The 20,528-nt window shown below is 40.4% G+C and overlaps 1 protein-coding gene across 2 annotated transcripts in view; it reads right to left on the minus strand.

Moving 5' to 3' along the window:
- Positions 1-2,490: 2,490 nt before the first annotated feature.
- Positions 2,491-20,528, minus strand: part of ALG5 (ALG5 dolichyl-phosphate beta-glucosyltransferase) — a 55,969-nt gene continuing 37,931 nt past the window's right edge. For both annotated transcript variants that reach the window (XM_049778824.1, XM_049778823.1), the window contains exons 8-10: positions 16,464-16,615; positions 9,459-9,544; positions 2,491-2,681 (exon numbers count right to left, since the gene is read on the minus strand). In XM_049778824.1, the coding sequence (XP_049634781.1) occupies positions 2,566-2,681; positions 9,459-9,544; positions 16,464-16,615 (354 nt within the window). In that variant the 3' untranslated portion in view covers positions 2,491-2,565. The remainder of the gene's footprint in view (positions 2,682-9,458; positions 9,545-16,463; positions 16,616-20,528) is intronic.

Raw genomic sequence — 20,528 nt, forward strand, 5'->3', positions numbered from 1 at the left:
TTTTTTTTTTTTGGGGGAATTGGGAATTGGTGACCAATATCCTGTGGGACTCTAGGACTTTTCCAGTTTAGTGCTGGGGTTGCTCCTGGTGGTGCTTTTGGGAGAAGGAGGTGCTTAGATTTGAAGCTGGGCCTGCAGTACATAAAGCATGTACTCAGTCTCCTGGAACTCTTTCTAGCTCCAGGGAAATAAATTCTACCCCCCTCCTCACCGGGTGTTTTTAGGACTTACTCCTGGCTCTGCACTGGAAAACCACCCCTGGTGTTGCTTAGGTAACCATGTGGGATGTCCAGGTTGGCCTCCTGCAAGGGAAGGAGCATTACCCACAGTACTATCACCCCGCCCCCACCAGGGGAAATACATTCTTTTTTTGGGTCACACCCAGCAGTGCTCAGGGGATACTCCTGGATTTACGCTCAGAAATCGATCCTGGTAGGCTCAGGGGACTATGTGGGATGCCAGGATTCGAACCACCGACCTTCTGCAGGCAAGGCAAACGCCTTACCTCCATGCTATCTCTCCGACATTGTTAAGGCTTGCTCTGTTCTATTCATGTAAGTGAACTTAACTATTTTAAAATCAAGTGGTAAATGTTTTTAAAAATTCATTCCATCAGGCCATGACACCTAGTAGGATGACTGCTTGCCACCTGTATATAGCTAACCGGTATTTAATGCCTGGCACTTTGCTAAGAGTGATTCCTGAGCACAGAGCCAGGAGTAAGCAAGTCCTGAGCAGTGCTGGGTGTGGCCCCAAAACAAAAACAAATGTCTACTATAAGCTAAGACTTGTGCTGAGGATTCTAATTTGAGCAAGGAGTGGTTTCTATTTTCAAGGAACCTATTATCTGATGTTCATATTAAACAATAACTTTAAAAATTACTGGACTGTTTTCCATTTTGTTTTTAAAAGGACCACCTCAGTGGAGCTCAGGCGTTATTCCTGGCTTTATATGCAGGAATGACTCTGAGGGGCTACATGGGATGCCAGAGATCGAACCTTGGTGGGCTACATGCAAGGCAAATGTACTATCACTCTAGCCCCAACTGGAATGTTTTTTATTTTATGACTTACTTTCCCACATAAGGCTTGTCTTTAATATATTAAATTTAATATATATCTGAAACATTTCCTCTAGATCCAGCCACGGGCTAAAATCATCACTCCATTATTTTCCTGCTGTAGGAACTTGGGTTAATAACTATGTATGCTCCAGTTCTGCTGTCAAAACTGTGTCGTTAATGTTGAGTGGTTAGGATAGTAGTTGGCTTACAAGTAAATACTTGGTAAATATTACATATTATCTGTTACATATTATCAGAAACAATCAATTATGATTTTTAGAAGCTCATTGTTTTAAAATTACTATTTACTAGTCTTCACAGTATTTTAGAATAGGCCTTTTGGTACTCAATTCACTAATATTAAAATCTTGGCTGGTGGGGCTGGAGAGATAGCACAGTTGTAGGGCATTTGCCTTGCATGCAGCCGATCCAGGACAGAAGGTGGTTTGAATCCCAGCATCCCATACGATTCCTGTGCCTGCCAGGAGGAGCAATTCCTGAGCGCAGAGCCAGGTGTGAATCAATGACGCCCCCCCCCCCCCCCAAATTTCTTGGTTGGAAAGACAGTACAACAGGTAAGGTATTTGCCTGGTATACAGCCAGCCCAGGTGCGATACCTAGCACCCCATTTTGACCCCCAATCCTGGCCAGGAGTGATTCCTGAGCACAGAGCCAGGCATAAGTCTTGGCTCTTACTAGGTATGACATAAAAACAAAAAATTAAAATATTTTAAATAAAGAATTTCCAATTTCTAATATTAAATTTAAGAGGGAAAGTTTGAGCAAAAAGGTAAGAGAATAAGTACAATGATAATGGATATGGTTAGGAGGTAATGACTTTATAAGACCTTAATAACCTTGTGACTGATCCCATATTGGCTGACATATGGCTCCCTTTAATATTGATAAATCTACATGTAATAAAATAATAGAATTTTAAAATCTCTTAATATGATCATTTGATTATGGTTTATTTTAAGTTCATGAAGAGATAGTACAGGGTTTAGGGACTCTGGTTTGATCCCCACTGAACATTGTTCTCTGAGAATCACCAAGAATGATTTCTTATCATACTCAGGTATGAGTGACGTCTGAGTAGAAATAAGAACATGGTCCAAAAACCAAAACCAAACTATATATATGTTCATGAGTATATATATATATATACTCATGAACATATATATATATATATATGCTGACATATACTTAGGTTCATATAAGTTATGTAAGAATTTAAAGTAATTGCTTCTGATTAAAAATTACATTGCCCAGAATCATGATGTTCAAGAATAAATAAAACTACTGAATCAAAATAAAAACCTGACTTTTGTTACACTTTAAAACAATGCTTTTCTGATCCAAAAGAGATCAAATTTCTTACTTATAGCACTTAATTTATAAAATTATCAAAAGACAGACAAAGGTATAGATATATTTCAACTTTATTTAAAATGAAATGTGACACTGATAGACAATAATACAATCAAAGATGGCAAATACCCTAATTGATTTTCCTGTTTTGTTCAAGTCTCCAGGCACCAGTCAAATACCGAAGTCGTATAAAAAGTAGATCCTTGCCCATTTGGAGCCAGCTCCAAAATGGAACTAATTTAGAACCTGTAATTTAAAAACAAATTAAATAGTTATCCTAAATCAATTCAGGACAAAGTATTTAGGTGCAAAATTATATTAAAAAATCAGTATGCTTTATATTTTTACTTAAACTACAGTATAGTTGTATGTGTGCATGTAAGTAAAACATCCAGTTAAATCAAACCCCTCCTTTTTCCTCCCAGTTTTTGGGCCACACCCGGTGATGCTCAGGGGTTAATTCCTGGTTATGTGTTCAGAAATTGCTCCTTGTTTGGAGACCATATGGGACACTGGGGGATGTAACCACAGTTCGTCCTAGGCTAGCATGTGCAAGGCAAACATCCTACCTCTTGCACCCCAAATTAAAATCTTTTAAATTTATGTTTGGGTGTGGGTTGTTTTTGGTTTTATTTTTGTTTGTTTGTGTGTGGTTTTTGGTCACACCTGGTAGTGCTCAGGACCTTAATCCTGGCTCTTTACTAAAGGATCACTCCTGGTGGATGATTATATGGGATCAATGGAATGCTAATGGGGAATCATGTGGGATCCTAGGGATCAAAACTGAGCCAGCTGTGCATAAGGCTAGCACTCTACACATTGAATTATACCTCTGGCCTGACACATTCAATTTTATATGCATATTTAAAAATTATTTTTGGGTTTTTTTTTTCGAGGGTTGATTCTGGGGCTTTGGGCTTCAGCCATGTCCACGGAATAAAGCTGACTATCTTTTGAAGCCTGACTGCCTGTTAGCTTTATACCCGCCACATTCATCTCAGAACTGCTGGCTGAACGGGGTGACAGTCGCATGCTTGGAGCTGGAGGACAAAGACCCTCATCTTCCATCCCTCCATCAGTCAGTCCCATCAAGGGCTGACTTGCAACAGAACAGGTTTGTGGGGTCTCTAGTACTCCCATCCCTGCCCTTTATGCTGACTCCCAGAATTATCTGGAGTTTTTGCTGTTTTGATTTAACTCTATCTAGTTCCCTGTCTGTGGAATTTTAGGACAGATCCTGAGATTCTGAGCCTCATCTTCCATCTGTGCTGTCAGACTGGTTGCACAGCCCCATTCCTTCTCAGTGGAAGTTGAACATCTCTGCCCTGTCTCTCTTTACCTTATATTTGCCATTAGATCATTCCTGAGGTTTTTGAGATTTCTTTGTTTTGTTTTTGGTCACACCTGGGAGCACTCGGGTTACTCCTGGCTCCATGCTCAGAAATCACTCCCGGCAGGCTCAGGGGACCATATGGGATGCCGGGATTCGAACCACTGACCTTCTGCATGCAAGGGAAATGCTTTTACCTCCATGCTACCTCTCTGGCCCCAGGTTTTTGAGATTTCTAAGCATAGAATTAGGAGTAAACTTTGAGGGCCTCTAAATGTGGCCCCCAAAGAAAAGTAAATAAATAAGCAATATGATCTATATGAATGGAAAAAACAGTAAGAAGAGATGAACTAAGGAGGGATAAAATTTTCTATATTCAATGTTCTACATTGAGTGGAAAATAATAAAGGTCAGCTCTAAATACCCAAGCCAAAATCAATGACAATAGAATTAAGAGACCCAAATTATAACAAGCTATATATAAAATGGACCTGCTGGAACCGGAGCAGTGGCACTAGAGGTAAGGCGTGTCTGCCTTGCAAGCGCTAGCGTAGTACAGATTACGGTTTGATTCCCCTGGGGTCCCATATGGTCCCCCAAGCCAGGAGCAATTTCTGAGCACATAGCCAGGAGTAACCCCCGATCATCAATGGGTGTAGCCCCAAAACAAGAAAACAAAATGGACCTGTTACACTGGTAGTCTTGGGGACTAGGGGTGAAGGTATGGGATGCATGCAGGGAACTTTGGTGGAGGAAGGTCAACATTCGTGGTGGGAATGGCACTAATTCACTGTCACTAAATGCCTGAAATAGAACTGCGAAAGACTTGTAATTCAAAATGGTCTCAATAAAAAAAAATTAAATTAAAAAACATTTCTTTTGTTTCTGGGTCACACAGAAGAAAAAAATATTTTCATTATGTTTTACATGTTATTTTTCAGTTTCTTTTGAACTAGACAGTTGGATATCCCCCCTTCCTCCTTTTCTTTGTGTGTGTGTGTGTGTGTGTGTGTGTGTGTGTGTGTGTGTGTGTGTGTGTGTGTACCATACCTGGCGATGCTTAGGTATAACTCATTGCTCTCTACTCAGGAAATTACTCCTGGTGGTACTTGGGGACCATATGGGATGCTGGGGATCAAACCTGGGTAAGCCGCATGCAAAGCAAGTGCTATGCTTATTGCTTTGGCTCTAGAAACTTGGGTACTCACCCTTCTACTTACAGGAGAATAATCTGAGATAAATTATTATCAGCTATAATATACCATATGTATATCTTAGTAATAGTATCACATTCAGTGAAGTTCATGTTTCCTTTGGGGCCTGAGCAATACTATAGTGGGTAGGGAGATTGCTTTGCATATGGCCAATCCGGGTTCTATCCCCAGCACCACATATGGTCCCTTGTGCCTTCCAGGAGTGATTCTTGAGCACAGAGCCAGGAGGAACACCTAACATCACCAGGTGTGGCCCCAAGTCCAAACAAAAAAATAAGAAAACAAAAAAGATTGGCTTCTTTTGCATAGTTAAAAAACTTTTACTTCTTGATTTTTACACTGATGGAATTATTCTTTACAAAACCATAAACAGAAGCTTTCCCCACTTCTTGCAATTTTTCAGGTCAGGTAATTGGAGTGTTGAGTAGAAAAGCGACATGGCTAAGATCTTAATACTAATCACTGACAATTTTCAGATTAAGTACAAATGCTTAGTTAGCACTTTTCTCTGTTTCTTCCTATACATACCCAACCTGGCTGAAGTGAGGTATAATTAACAAGTTAAATGGAAATATATGTGGAGTGCACAATGTGGTGGTTTTGATAAACATGGGCAGACTAAAGTTGATGGTTTGATATATATGGGCAAAAGTTGAAGTCAAATTTAAAGCAATTGGTTTTTCTAGAAATAATTATAATAAAAGCCTTCTTGAGATGAAATTTGAGAGATTAAATTGTAAACACTTCAGAAAGCCCTTAAAGTAGGGAAATGGATAGACTGACAGTATAGCAGGGAGAGTACTTGCTTGTTTTGCACGCAGCTGATCCAGGTTTGATCCCTGGCATTTCTTATGACCCCAACCCTCACCCAGTTCCTTCTAGGAGTGATCTCTGAGCCAGGAATAAGACCTGAGCCTTGCCAGATAGCCCCAAACAAGAACAATGAATTAGAGAGAACAACTGAAGATGGCTGAGGGTTCTAAGAAGAAACAAAGTGTTGAGTGCTGCAAATAAAAAACAATAATAACATATAATCAAGTAGGGGCTAGAGTGAGAGCACAGTGGCAGGGTGCTTGTTTTGCACACATCTGACACTGGACAGACCCGGTTTCAGTTCCCAGCACTCCATATGGTCCCCCGAGCCTTGCCAGGAGCGATTTCTGAATGCAGAGCCAAGAGTAACCCCTGAGTGCCACCGGGTGTGCCCCTCCCTCCAAAAAACCCCACAACATATAGCCAAATATTACACATCATAAGAGATGAAGATTGCTTCTCCTAAGGGACCAGAAAGACAGGGAGGGGTTAAAGTAGCATGGAGCCGATTCTCGTTTGATCCCAGCACCACGATACACCAAACATTTCTGGGTGCATTACCAAGAGACCCCAGTACCTAGGAACCTTCCATCACATGTCCCCATCCCTCCTATAAAAAGAGATTACTTCTCATAGGAATCCAATCTAATGGTCACAAATAACTTACTTGACAATTCTGTCTAGACCTCATTGTCCAAGATAATACCAGCCTAATTAAATGTCTGACCCAGGGGCCGGGCGGTGGCGCTGGAGGTAAGGTGCCTGCCTTGCCTGCGCTAGCCTAGGACGGACCGCGGTTCGATCCCCCGGCGTCCCATATGGTCCCCCAAGAAGCCAGGAGCGACTTCTGAGCGCATAGCCAGGAGTAACCCCTGAGCGTCACAGGGTGTGGCCCAAAAATAAAAAAAAAAAAAAAAAAAAATGTCTGACCCACATGTTAGAGCAGAATCTTATAACTATCATTTGTCCCATACTTACTGATACAGGAACCTAAGTCAGAAGGATTTAAAATTTCATTCCCAGGCCACAGAGAGTATAGGGATTAAAGTGTTTGCTTTGCATGAATCTGATCCTGGTTTGATCCCTGGAACCTCAGATGGTCACCTAAATCCACCACAAGTGATCTCTGGTCACAGAGCCAGGAGTAACCCTTGAGCACAGCTGAGTGTGGCCCAAATGCCCTGAAGCCCCTTCTCAAGTATTTTTTAATGTTTCATTACTGTTAAGTGGTGGCAGGTTCTTCATACACTAAAAGCATAAATCATATCAGCACTGCTGTAACCATGATGCCTGAATGACAAATATTTTTTTTTGGTATTTTTTAAATAAAAAATAGTCAAGATCGATAAAAATACTAATAAAATTTCATCACTGTCTCAGTATCTTTATCCTAAAAAAAACAAAACAAAACAAAAAAAAAAACAAAAAAAACCTTTTACTGTCCTGAATTTATATGGCAGTTATCTTATGAAAACATTATGACCAAAGCACTTAGAAGCAATCAAAGTTTACTCCTGGCTCTGCGCTCAGAAATTACTCCTGCTGGTGCTCAGGGACCATATAAGATGCCAGGGATCGAACGTGGGTTGGCTGCGTGCAAGGCAACTGTTAAGCTATGGCTCTGGTGGTATGAGATGGTATGAGATTTATCCCTGAAGCTGATTATTACAGCTATGAGCAATCCTTTACATGCTTCCCAATTCTCTTTGATGTAGGTCACTATTGTGAAAGTAAGTCAATTTCTTATAGGCTCAACATCATTCCACAACACTTCATTCTTTTAAACTTCAGAATGGCTCTTAGCCCTCTGTCCTAAATATCTGAAGTTGCAAAGCAATAATTATTTGTTTTAACAATGATACTGCAAGTAGGGCCCTGCTCTCTGGGGGAGAAGTGACACTACAAATGTCTCTTGTTGTGGGCCAGAGTGATAGCACATTGGCAGGGCATTTTGCCTTGCATGCAGCTGACTTGAGTTTGATCCTCAGCATCTCAAGTACTGCCAGGAATGACAACCTCTGAAGTGCAGAGCCAGAAGTAACCTATAATCTTTGAGCTCTGCCACCTCAAAAGTCTTATTGATAGGTGAAGTATTCGTATGCTGACTTTACTTTAAATAAAGGAGAAAAATACTCTTACAACCCACACAGCCAATACTATCTATATTTTCCTAAGAAAAAATTAAGACTTAATGATAGATACCAATTATTATAGAATGTAAAGAAAAAATTAAGACTTAATGATAGATACCAATTATTATAGAATGTAAATTTTTTTTGCCACTTAGTGGCCTTCCCTAAATGATCAGAGTTCAAGAGTCACTCGTGTGATCACAAGTAGGCCTTGTGGTTATGGTGTTCAAGTGTGCCAATGCTGGATATCACTACCAGTGGTGCCAGGAAACAAACTTGGAGACTTGTACATACCAAGCATGTTCTCCAGTCCTTTGAGGTATCACTTCAGCCTCTAGACATTTTTAAATATAAGAACAGATAGCAGAGGCCAGAGTAGGTAGGATAGTATAGTGCCTTGCACATGATGAAACTGGGTTCAATCCCCAGCATCCCAGATGGTTGCCCAAGTGTGCCAGGGGCGGAGTTCCCTGAGCACAGAGACAAGAGTAAGCATCACCAGGTGTGACCTCAAACCCCCCCAAAAATTTACATATTGGTTGTGAAGATACGGTGGCTGGGTTGATTGCCCCAATACATAGCCAGCTCCTTTAATCCCCTGCACAACATGTATTCCCTGAGTGCAGAGCCAGGAGTAAGGCCCAAACCCCTCCAGGTGTGGGCCCAAGACCAAACAAAATAAACAAACAAACAAAAAACTGGCTTTGATATTTGGAGACTGCAAACATTTGGAGCAGAACAGCTCAACTTCTACTTTAGTTCTGTACAGTGGTTTTTAGATTCCCAATAGTCTACTGAATAATGCAGTATAATATTTTAATAATAAAAATATTAATTCAAACAATTAAAAATTAATGTTTTAATAAGTACCTTATTTAAACACTTGGTTATAAAATTGTCCATAACCGAATTTCACTCATAGAATGTAAACCATCCTTCACCAGTGTATTTTTCCTGCCATCAATGTCCCCAGTTTCCCTCCCTCCCAACCACCCTCACCTCTTTCTGGGACAGACATTTTTGCTTTTTGACATTGTAGTTTGCACTAATGTTAGTAAAGGGGTACCATACATATCACTTTATCCCTTTTCAGCACCCAGTTCTTGGCCAGAGTGATAAGTTTCAAATATCATTGTCATAGTGGACCCTTCTCAAAGCAGTTTAATTTTTAGAAAATTGGTAATGCAAACTATCAGATTCATCTCAGACTAAGCTGGGTGTAGATCAATACTTCTAACCTCAGATCCCCATGTTCATGCTGACTGTAGCACGTTTTTAATTTCTTGGGCAGGGAGGGTAGGAGAGCTGCTGAAGATCCCAAAAAGACAGTAGAAAAGAGAGCGAGTGGGTGAGCTGGAGGGTGGAGAAGAGGAGATAAATCTCTCTGTGGAACTCCTGCTCTGAGTCAGGACAGCTAAGTGGGCCCTGATGGGAAAAAAGAAACTGGAGACATGCTGATGCAACTTACTGGGCAACTGCCTCTGTGTCTCCCCTCACCCCTCACTAACAGCTAAAACGTCAGTAAGTGACTCACCTTCAATTTCAGACCAGTTGACAGCAATTTCTGCTATTGGAATTTGAAAGAACTGTGCTATATAAAGCAGTTCTACATCAAATGCCCTGAAATAGAACATATATTGATATTTATTTTTTAAAAAGTACAATTAAATTTCTGTCTTTACAAATTTTACAGAAGTTGGCATGCCAGTAGTATTTTTTTTTTTTTTTTTTTTTTGGTTTTTGGGCCATGCCTGGCGGTGCTCAGGGGTTACTCCTGACTGTCTGCTCAGAAATTGCTCCTGGCAGGCACGGGGGACCATATGGGACACCGGGATTCGAACCAACCACCTTAGGTCCTGGATCGGCTGCTTGCAAGGCTAACAACGCTGTGCTATCTCTCTGGGCCGGCCAGTAGTAATTTATATTATGAAACTGAAGATCAGACTTATATAAGGTCAAATAAAAGGTAAGTAGTTCTGAACATTCAAAGGAAAGAAAATGATTTAGTGTTGTCACAGCTCAGAAACTCCCATAGGTAACAATAACCATAATGAAATTTTAATCCTAGAAATTTTCAAGGTTTGACCGTTTTCAAACTCAGACTTAATTCTGTGCAAGTCATAAAAATGATATTTTCAACTGATTCAGAAAGCTGGTAAACAGTACTCCAAGGAGAGAATATTCTGGAACTTCGTAGTGCTGCTTAATTGCATTCTCTTATCACCAAATAATTCAGTTTAAAAAATAAAACAAAACAAACAAACAAAAACAACCCAGCACTACTCGGGAGTTTTCTCTTCCCAATGCTATGCTTGGCAAGTTAGTATTGGCAGTGAAACATTAGCGTTAACTAGTCTGAAGTTTTTCTTTGGGAAGAACTAAATATAATCACAGGAATTAGATGTGTTGTTTTGTCTCAGCATACACACTATTAAAATGTTCTCAAAGTCTTAAATGTCAGTTCATCATTCCTATACCTTTCTTTTTCTGGGTGGGGCACATCCAGAAGTTCTCTGGGGTTACTCTTGACTCTATACTTTGGAATTACTCCTGACAGTGCTTAGGGAGCCATATGGGACCCTTGGGATCAAAAGTGGGTCAGCTTCATGTAAGGCAAATGCCTGACCTGCTGTACAGGGGGTACTTAACTCCCACTTTTTTTTTTGTTTGATTTTTGGGTCACACCCGTCTACACTCAGGTGTTACTCCTGGCAGGTACAGGGGACCATATGGAATGCCGGTATTCAAAACACCATCCATCCTGGGTCGGCAGCATGCAAGGCAAACACCCTATCTCTGTGTTATCTCTCCAGCCCCCACTTTTTCAATTACAGGGAATATACTCAATTCAGGTCTTTGTTTTAAAGTGTGCGTGGACCAGTAGTCACTCCTGGTGGTAATTAGCTTGGCTGTGCAGGTTTGACTGTTGGGTGCTTCGGCTGGTCCTGCCAATTCAGTGCTGTTCTGGTGGGCAGGTGGTGTTAATAAAGGCTGCACCCAACAGGGCTGGAGTGGTGTGTGCCATGTGGTGTCAGGGATCAAAGTTGGGACATCACACATTAAAGGCATTCTATCCAGTCCTCCAATATGTCTCTGAGATATTTCTCCCTGGCTCTGGGGAAACCACTCGTGATACCAAAAACAATAACAGCAACAAGAGAGTATCAGAAATATGGGCCCGGAGAGATAGCACAGCGGCGTTTGCCTTGCAAGCAGCTGATCCAGGACCTAAGGTGGTTGGTTCGAATCCTCGTGTCCCATATGGTCCCCCGAGCCTGCCAGGAGCTATTTCTGAGCAGACAGCCAGGAGTAACCCCTGAGCAATGCCGGGTGTGGCCCAAAAACCAAAAAAAAAAAAAAAAAAAGAGAGTATCAGAAATAAAGAAGGGAAATAAAGAAAGACTTCAACCTTTAATATGAGACATCGAGAGGGAGTGAAAGATCTTGTAGACATAAATCTATCCTTTAAAAAATGATTTTTAGAAATCAGTTATGATTTTGACAGCAGAAATGAAATTCAAAAGGAGAACTGTGTGACAAAATTGAGAAAGTTTCCTTAAAGAAAGAAAACTATAAAAGAGAAGATAAGGGGGTCAGAGCAATAGTGATGAGGGCAAGGCACTGGCATTTCAAGCAGCTGACATTAATTTCACCACTGGGACCCCAGATGGTCCTCTGAGCCCCAAAGGAGTGTTTCCTGAGTGCAGAGCCAGAAGTTAGCAAACATGGCCCAAAACCAAAAGTAAGAGTATGAAAAGATAAAATTCTGGAATCAGTAAGGAGGCTTCTAAGAGAGAAGATACAATGGAGATTATTAAAGAAGTGATAAGACTTCTACCAGAAGTAAGGATATGTATGTTTCCAAATTGAGTCCTTAAGAGTTAACAAAATACATGACAAAGAACCACATTAAGTCCTAGAACTATATTTTAAACAGTGTGGAAAAAGCTTTGGGGGGTTGGAGTGAGCACAAGTCATTGAACGGAATCAAGATTTTGATTATTGTTAGATTTGAACTTCTCCACAGACACAATAAATGCCAAACACAACAGAGCAGTGCTTCCAAAATTCTAAGGGAAATGTTTTCCAGTTTATAAAAATTGCTTCTCTAGTTAACTATTAAGCAAAAGTTAGAGTAAAACAAAGATACGTTACACATACATTCTCCAACTCTCTTTGACTTTAGGAAGTTATCCAAGGATTTCTCTGTGTAAACAGAGGAGGTGGGGGGTTGTTGGGGATTCCACAAACCCAGAAAACAAATATGAATACAAGCATGAACAACTAAGACATGAGCCAATGAGATGCCTCTTTAAAAAAAAAAGGCAAGGGGCTGGAGAGATAGCATGGAGGAAAGGTGTTTGCCTTTCATGCAGAAGGTCGGTGGTTGGAATCCTGGCATCCCATATGGTCCCCTGAGCCTGCCAGGAGCGATTTCTGAGCATAGAACCAGGAGTAGCCCCTGAGCACTGCTGGGTGTGACCCAAAAACCAAAAACCAAGACCCCCCTAAAAGTAAAACATGCAAAATACAATATATGCAGAAATTAACTTCTATCTAACAAAGTTTGAGCATAAATATATGAAAACTCTATAGTAAAGTTATACACACAAAATTCTGCAAATATATCTTTCTTTTTAAAAATAATTGTTTTGTTTTGGGGCCACACCTGGCAGCACGCCAGGGTTACTCCTGGCTCTTCACTCAGAAATCGCCCCTAGCTTGGGGGTCCATATGAGATGCCAGGGGTCAAACCAGCATCTGTCCTGGTCAGCCACGTGCAAGGCAAATGCCCTACCACTGTGCTACCACTCCAGCCCCAACAAATATTTCTTATCTTCAGGAAAACAAAACAATAAAAGGCAGTACTAAGTCTGTCTTGCCAGCATGAGACAATGGGTCTGAAACTTCCTAGAGGATTTTGTCTTCTGGGCGTCCTGAGCACTGCAGAGCATATTTGATCTCCAGCACAGTCAGGGAAATACAGGAACCCCATGCTCTCATGCCAGCAGGTGTGTGAGCACTGAAGCATAAGAGCACAACCTGCAAGGGACATCTTGTCCAAGTTTGTGGGCACAGAGACCCCATGTGTAACCCCCACCAAGGATCACACCAAGTATACAAGTGACCTCAACCATCACAACAGAAGGGGCAAGGGCAAGGGGTAAAGAAACAAAGAAAAAAAAAATCTATTACCCAGCAAATCTATTTATAAGTATTTATCAAAAAATATAAAAACACTAACCTACGATGTCTGAAACCAAAAATGAAAACAAACAAAAACAGACAGCAGGGGCCAGAGCGGTAGGGCATTTGCCTTGCATGCAGTTGATTTAGGACGGACCTTGGTTCGATTCCCCGGCATGCTATATGGTCTCCCAAGCCAGAAGCGATTTCTGAGCGCATAGCCAGGAATAACCCCTGAGCGTCACCAAGTGTGGCCCAAAAACAAAACTAAAAACAAACAAAAAAATAACTTTTTCAATGTGCTATATAGAAAGATTAAAACTACACGTGTGAGGGGCCAGAGTGATAGCACTGTGGCAGGCGTTTGTCTTGCAAGCGACCAACATAGGAGAGACCTGGGGTTCAGTTCCCAGCATCCCAGCCTGCCAGGAGCAATTTCTGAGTGCATAGCCAGGAGTAACCCCTGAGAGCTGCCGAGTGTGGCCCCAAAACAAAAACAACAACAATAAAAACCCAAACAACAAATCCTACACATGTGGATTACAATTATATCTTACTATCTTTTTTTTTTTTTTTGGTATTTTTGGGCCATACCTGTTTGATGCTCAGGGGTTACTCCTGGCAAAGTGCTCAAAAATTGCCCCTGGCTGGGGGGGACCATATGGGATGCCGGGGGATCGAATCGCGGTCCTTCCTTGGCTAGCGCTTGCAAGGCAGACACCTTACCTCTAGCGCCACCTCTCCGGTCCCATATCTTACTATCTTATTATGTTTGTATTGAACAATGCTCCTTATAAAAATCCTGACATAGGTGCATGCCCAATGATATTCAGAGGTACTCTTGGTTAGCCTTAGGGGATTATGTAGGATGCCAGGGAATACACCCAAGTTGAGCTCATGCAAGGCAAGCATATACCTGTTGTACTATTTCTCTACCCACAACATCAGGATTTTTTTATTACTAACCATACCCCTAGTTTTTTTTTTTTTTTTTTTTAGCTCTGACCATTCTTTACCCTGATGTTATCCATTTCTAAATAATTCCTTTTAAGCTACAGAAAATTTAGTTTTGAGGCTGAAGAGATACAGCAGAACAGATGCTTGCCTTTAATGAGGCCAACACCTCAATCTGTGGCACACCATATGGTCCCAAACCTGTCAAGAATGATCCCTGGGACTGGAGAGATAGCATGGAGGTAGGGCATTTGCCTTGCATGCAGAAAGACAGTGGATTAAATACTGGTATCCCATATGGTCACCTGAGCCTGCCAGGAGCGATTTCTGAGCATAGAGCCAGGAGTGACCCCTGAGTGCTGCTAGGTGTGACCCAAAATCCCAACCCCCTTGCCCCCCCCAAAAAAAGAATGATCCCTGAGCAAAGAGTCAGGAGTAAGTTCTCTGTATCAGTCCTGTGTATTGGGTGAGGGACCCCCAAAGCTTACAAAAAAACTTAAAATCTTAGTTCTTTGGTCCAATTCTGGACCTACCAATTTACTAAAATGTATTAAATGCAGAGGAAGGATTTACCTCTAAACTTTTGAAATTAGATTCTCTGGTTAAGGGCCAAATGTATATGTGCAGCTGGTAAGACTTTACATATACATTTGCACTTAGCCGACCCAGGGAGAAGGAGGTGGGAATGCAAAAGTTCACATATGGACACTGTGACCAGATAGACCATGGCATCTCCGTAAGCCCTGGGAAAGTGTCACAGGGCAAAGAAAGCCACTGAAGGATTTGAAACAAAAGAGCTGCATCTGACTGAACATTTTGAATTTCTGAAAAGACCTCTTAGCTACAGCAATAGGATTCTGATTGGGAATAAACAATGATGAAGTCCTGGATGGAGGCAGTGAAGACAGAACATGAGTAAAAGGAGAAAGAGCTAAGACTAATGTGTTGGTCCTAGAATAGATAAATGGGACCATCAGGGTTTTTTCCAAAATGTCCAGCTTCCACAGGATGGTGTTATTCACTGGATAGAAAGGGTGCTGCAATGAGGTCTGGAAGAAAGAAATGATGAGAGAACAGCATTTAAGAGGGGTGCTCAGAAGTACAGAAAGCTGCCGATGGATTTTATAATATAGTAAGTGAGCATGTTAAAAACTGACCACTTGTTTGATTGACCTGAGAAAGACTAGATGCTTGGATGGAAGGGATGGGATAAAATCCGTGTTAAGGTAGGGTGAGAAATGAGTGGGAAGTGAGAAAGTAGCGACAGTGAATATAGATCACTCTTTCAAGATCAGGCAGATTATAAAAGGAAAGAAGTCTAGAAATGGAAGCCTGTCATTAGGGTATATATGGAGAGATACATAAATAAATGATAAAAAAAATCTATTTTTCTGGGTTTTGGGCTACATTTAGCAGAACTCAGGACTTATTCCTGTCTTTGTGCTCAGTGCTTATTCCTGGTATGGTTCAGGGGATCATATGTGGTGTTGGGAATCAAACCAACTTGTGAAACAAGCACCTACCATCTTTGTCTCCAGGAATGATCAGATAAATTTAAAGACATTAAAAAAACTTACTGGTGGGCCCAGAGAGATAGCATAGCGGCGTTTGCCTTGCAAGCAGCCGATCCAGGACCAAAGGTGGTTGGTTCGAATCCCGGTGTCCCATATGGTCCCCTGTGCCTGCCAGGAGCTATATCTGAGCAGACAGCCAGGAGTAACCCCTGAGCAATGCCGGGTGTGGCCCAAAGACCAAACAAACAAACAAACAAAAAAAAAACAAAAAAAAAAACTTACTGGCATAGATGTAGTTGATGGGAAAAGGCTGAATATGAGAAAGAAGGACATAAGATTAGGTGCTCAAGGTGGAACAGATGTAGAGACTGAATGGTTAGTTTGGTGCAGGAGAAAGAACTATTCCTAAAAAAGGAAGAAGAGAAAGAAAAGGCAAAGAAATGGGGCATTTTCAATAGCTACAATTAAAATGAACACATAAATCCTATATAAAGGTCCAGATTAAGTTTATTCACAAGTGTCAATTTATTTAAGTCTAGATACTCATTATAAGAGTAAAGGCTGCTTTTATTATATAGAATAACTGATATTTGGGGCCGGCGAGGTGGCGCTAGAGGTAAGGTGTCTGCCTTGCAAGCGCTAGCCAAGGAAGGACCGCGGTTCGATCCCCCAGCGTCCCATATGGTTCCCCCAAACCAGGGTCAATTCTTGAGCGCTTAGTCAGGAGTAATCCCTGAGCATCAAACGGGTGTGGCCCGAAAAAAAATAGGAGTATCAATATAGGAGCAAACCCTGAGAATGCTGGAGTGCACCCCCCCCCCAAAAAAAAAAGAATAACTGATATTTGATAAGATGTACTAGATATAGTTCAGTTTGGAACCTACCACCGTTCAATATGTAGAGATGAAAATGTCCGCGAAGCTGCTTCTCGGGTCAATAATTTGAACCCGCACTGTGTGTCTCTGATTCCTCGGACACAAAGGAACCACACCAGAAAGTGGAAACCATACATGAGAAGAGAACGGAAGTAAGAACGCTGAAACAAAGACAAAACATAAATGACATTTCCATTTACGTATAAAAGAGATATTCAAACCACCTGGTATAAACAATTGTATTTGGATAGATTTTATATCTAAACACCAACGTTCCATGAACTCTTCTAGCAAAGTAAATTCTAGAAACTGCAAGGATGCATACTGTCTTTTGCAGGGCAGAGGAACTAGAAAGTAATTTCTCATTTCCCAGAGATTTGGGCCAGACAAGTTACACAGATGGTGCCTGAGAGATGAAGGCTTTAATCTTCAGGAGCAGCAGTTTGAGTATCTTACTTTTAAATTTAGTGCCTCTTTGCTTCAAACACAGTTCCATTTAAAAAATAAAAATAAAAAAAAGCAACAGAACCAAAATATCTTGGAAAAACAAGCAAAAAGATTTCTGAAGACTAATGAATAGCTAATGAAAATATTGAAAAAAGAGGAATAGCAAAGAACTAGAGAAGTTAGACTCTTGGAGAGGACTGAAATAAAAACCCATCTCTAATCTGACAGTTATCTGATGAAATAGATCTTAAAAAATGAGTTGATATTTGGATATAAAATAGTTTTTGATACTATGTGAAGATTCATTTAAAAACAATTATTAAGGGGCCAGCAAGGTGGCGCTAGAGGTAAGGTTTCTACCTTGCAAGTGCTAGCCAAGGAAGGACCGAGGTTCGATAAAGCTAGGGTCAATTTCTGAGTGCTTAGCCAGGAGTAACCCCTGAGCATCAAATGGGTGTGGCCCGAAAAACAAACAAAAAAAAAAAAAAAGAAAAGAAAGAAAAAAAAAACAATTATTGATCACTTTTATTATTTTCTAAGGGGTTTTGGTGGTGCTCAGGGGCAATTTTGGGCTCTATACTCAGGCCACTCCATATTCCATATTAATTGCCAAGAATTGATCAGCTGTATAGAAGGCAACTTTGTTAACACTGTTACTATTTCTCCAGCTTTCGTGATTAATTTGATTAATTAATCAAATTGTAAAGAACATAATGTCTCATTCACAAAACATTACAAACTTTAAAACAAAACAGACCCTCAATTATAACTGTATTTAAGATTTTCATATTTAGTGCTTTTGAAAAGCTCAAGTCTCTTAAAAGTCTTCTGTAGTTAATAGATTATACAAATGAAAATTACAGGTGCAGGCACATAAGAAATCTATTGAGAGTCTACAAGAGGCCAGAGCGATGGCGCAAGTCATAGGGCATTTGCCTTGCACGAACTAACCTAGGATGAACCGACTGCAGTTCGATTCCCTGGTATCCCATATGTTCCCCCAAGCCAGAGGCAGTTTCTGAGTGCATAGTCAGGAGTAGCCCCTGAGTGTCACCGTTGTGGCCCAAAAAAAAAAAAAAAAAAAGAGTCTACAGGACATTTACTACCTTCTACTATAAAATAAAGGCTACAAGAAAAAGGCTCCTTTTTTAGACTTTGACTTCTCTCAATTGTAATCTATAGTATTCTTCATTCACATGGCTTTCTCTTTTTTCTTCTTCTTTTTTTTTTTTTTTTTTTGGTTTTTGGGCCACACCCGTTTGACACTCAGGGGCTATGTGCTCAGAAATTGCCCCTGGCTTGGGGGGACCATATGGGACACCGGGTGATCGAACCGCTGTCTGTCCTACGCTAGTGCTTGCAAGGCAAACACCTTACCTCTAGAGCCACCTCCCCTGGCCCTCTTTTTTTTAAAGACTGGAAGGCACCCGCGGGACTGGAACCATCAGAGGTGATTGGATTCAAAGCAACAGACTGCGAAGCAACCGCTGAGCTAAAGCCAGTCCTACATGGCTTTCTCAATCATCATCAGTCAAACTATGACTGAATAGTGGCAAGATGGCTTATTAGAAGTCACTAAGTTGAGACCTATATTTGAATATTGGTTCAATCAATAACATGCATGACTCTGGCAAGTTACTCCAAATTTTATCTATAAAATGGAATAAAAATGCTTCACAAATGAGAGGCATTAAATGAGAAAACATTAAAGTCTTCAGCCAACTCTTTGACTACTGGAAGTAACAGGAACTCAATAAATAATTTCAATAAAGAAATTCTTGGAAATTTGCACTAACTTTCTGACCACAATTTCACTTGTATATATAGCAGCACAGAAAGGAATGGAAGAATAAAATAATCATGAGCATGTGAAAACTACACGGTTTTCAAAAGAACCTAGCACTTCTTATTTATCACCTACAATCATTGATTCTGATCTTGAAACAAATGTTTTTACATCTCTAAGCAGAGAGGAGAAGGCAGAAAAAAAACCTCATCTTAAATATTTAGGGGTATTTCACAATAGTTTGCCCAGGGCCTTCCATATAAAACACAATACTGGTTGACTGGTCAAACCTCCAAAAGAATTCATGCTTAGGAAAAGAATAAAGAGAAAATAAAAGGTAGAAAAATAAAAATTAAAAGATGGAAAAAAAACCTAGCAACTGTTCTTCTTGACTTTTATTTTATCTTAATTCTTTTCATTTTTGTTTTTACTTTTGGGCCACACCTGACAGTGCTCAGGGCTTACACCTGGCTCAGGGTTCAGTCCTGGTAGTACACAGGGGACAGTGCTCAGGGGACCCAATATACGAGGTGTCAGAGATGAAAACAGGAATGGCCTTTGATGCTTCTTAGATGAGCTAATTTGTTGCCAAATTGAAAAAATTTTAAGACATTTCTTGCATGGATATAAATAGAAGACTAAGTTTTTCCTAATTTTTTTTAAAATCAAGGTTTTTTTAAACCCTTGATTGTTTGGAGAGTAACAATACTAGGTAAATACAGATTTAGACCAAAGCACAGTCTTTCTTAATGGTATTCTTTAGAAAAGTTACAAAATTTTGAATTAATGGTGTGGCCCCTAAACAAATGTCTAAGTAAAAAGAACTTACACCATTAAAAGTAAACCCAAACAGTTCTTTGCTATTGCTACCAAAACCGAACACAATTTCCAATGATCTTTTGTCTACCTGGGGGCCGCAGGAGGCAAAATCGGGGTGATCCTTGAGTGCAAAGTCAGTAGTAAGCCTTGAACATTGAGGAGTGTGACCCAAACAACTAAAACAAAACAAAAAAAGATTCCTCTAGGGCAGGGCCACAAAATGCGGAGGGCACCGCGAGTTTGAGACCCCTGGTCTAGATTGTTCCAAAACCTTTCTAATTTGTCTCTTGCTTCCTATTTCTCTAAAATCTTTTCTCTATCATTATCTTTTTTTCTATTAATATATTATTTAAAAGTTTAAATTGCTTTTGGTTTCTGGCCAACACCTGGCAATGTTCAGGGGTTATTCTTGATTCTTTACTCAGGAATCAGTCCTGGTGGGCTCTGGGAAATATATGGGAAACTGAGGATCAAAGCCAGATTGACTGCATGCACGACAAGCACTCTACCTACTGAACTATCTTTCTGGCCTGTTTATTGAATATTTTTAAAATAAAAAATGTTAAGTCTCAAAACCATTCATATTTCAGTTTCATTAAGTATATTTTTGGGGCTAAATCCAGTAATGCTCAGGCACTACTCCTGGCCCAGTGTTCAAGGGCTACTCCTGGAGGTACTTAGGGGAACATGTGATGTCAGGATCAAACCTGGGCTTCCCACATACAAAGTGTTATTATTTAAATGAAATAAAACAGTTAATGATAAAGTTACCAATTAATGAAATAAATAAAAACTTGTTCTCCTCAGTATTTGGTCTACCATTTTGAGGTGCGTTCCCAATCCTATGTTCTTTATTCTGGGGGTGCTTTTGGTTGTACCTGGTGGTACTTAGGAAATCACTCCCAGCAGTATACTAAGAGTACCATGCAGTGTTAGGATTGAAATGGGGGTCAGAAACATGAATAAAAAGTGTCTTCCCCTTGTATTATCTTTTTTTGTTTTGTTTTGTTTTGTTTTTGGGT

Source organism: Suncus etruscus, chromosome 8 (assembly GCF_024139225.1).
Source record: "Suncus etruscus isolate mSunEtr1 chromosome 8, mSunEtr1.pri.cur, whole genome shotgun sequence".
Taxonomy (NCBI): Eukaryota; Metazoa; Chordata; class Mammalia; order Eulipotyphla; family Soricidae; genus Suncus; species Suncus etruscus.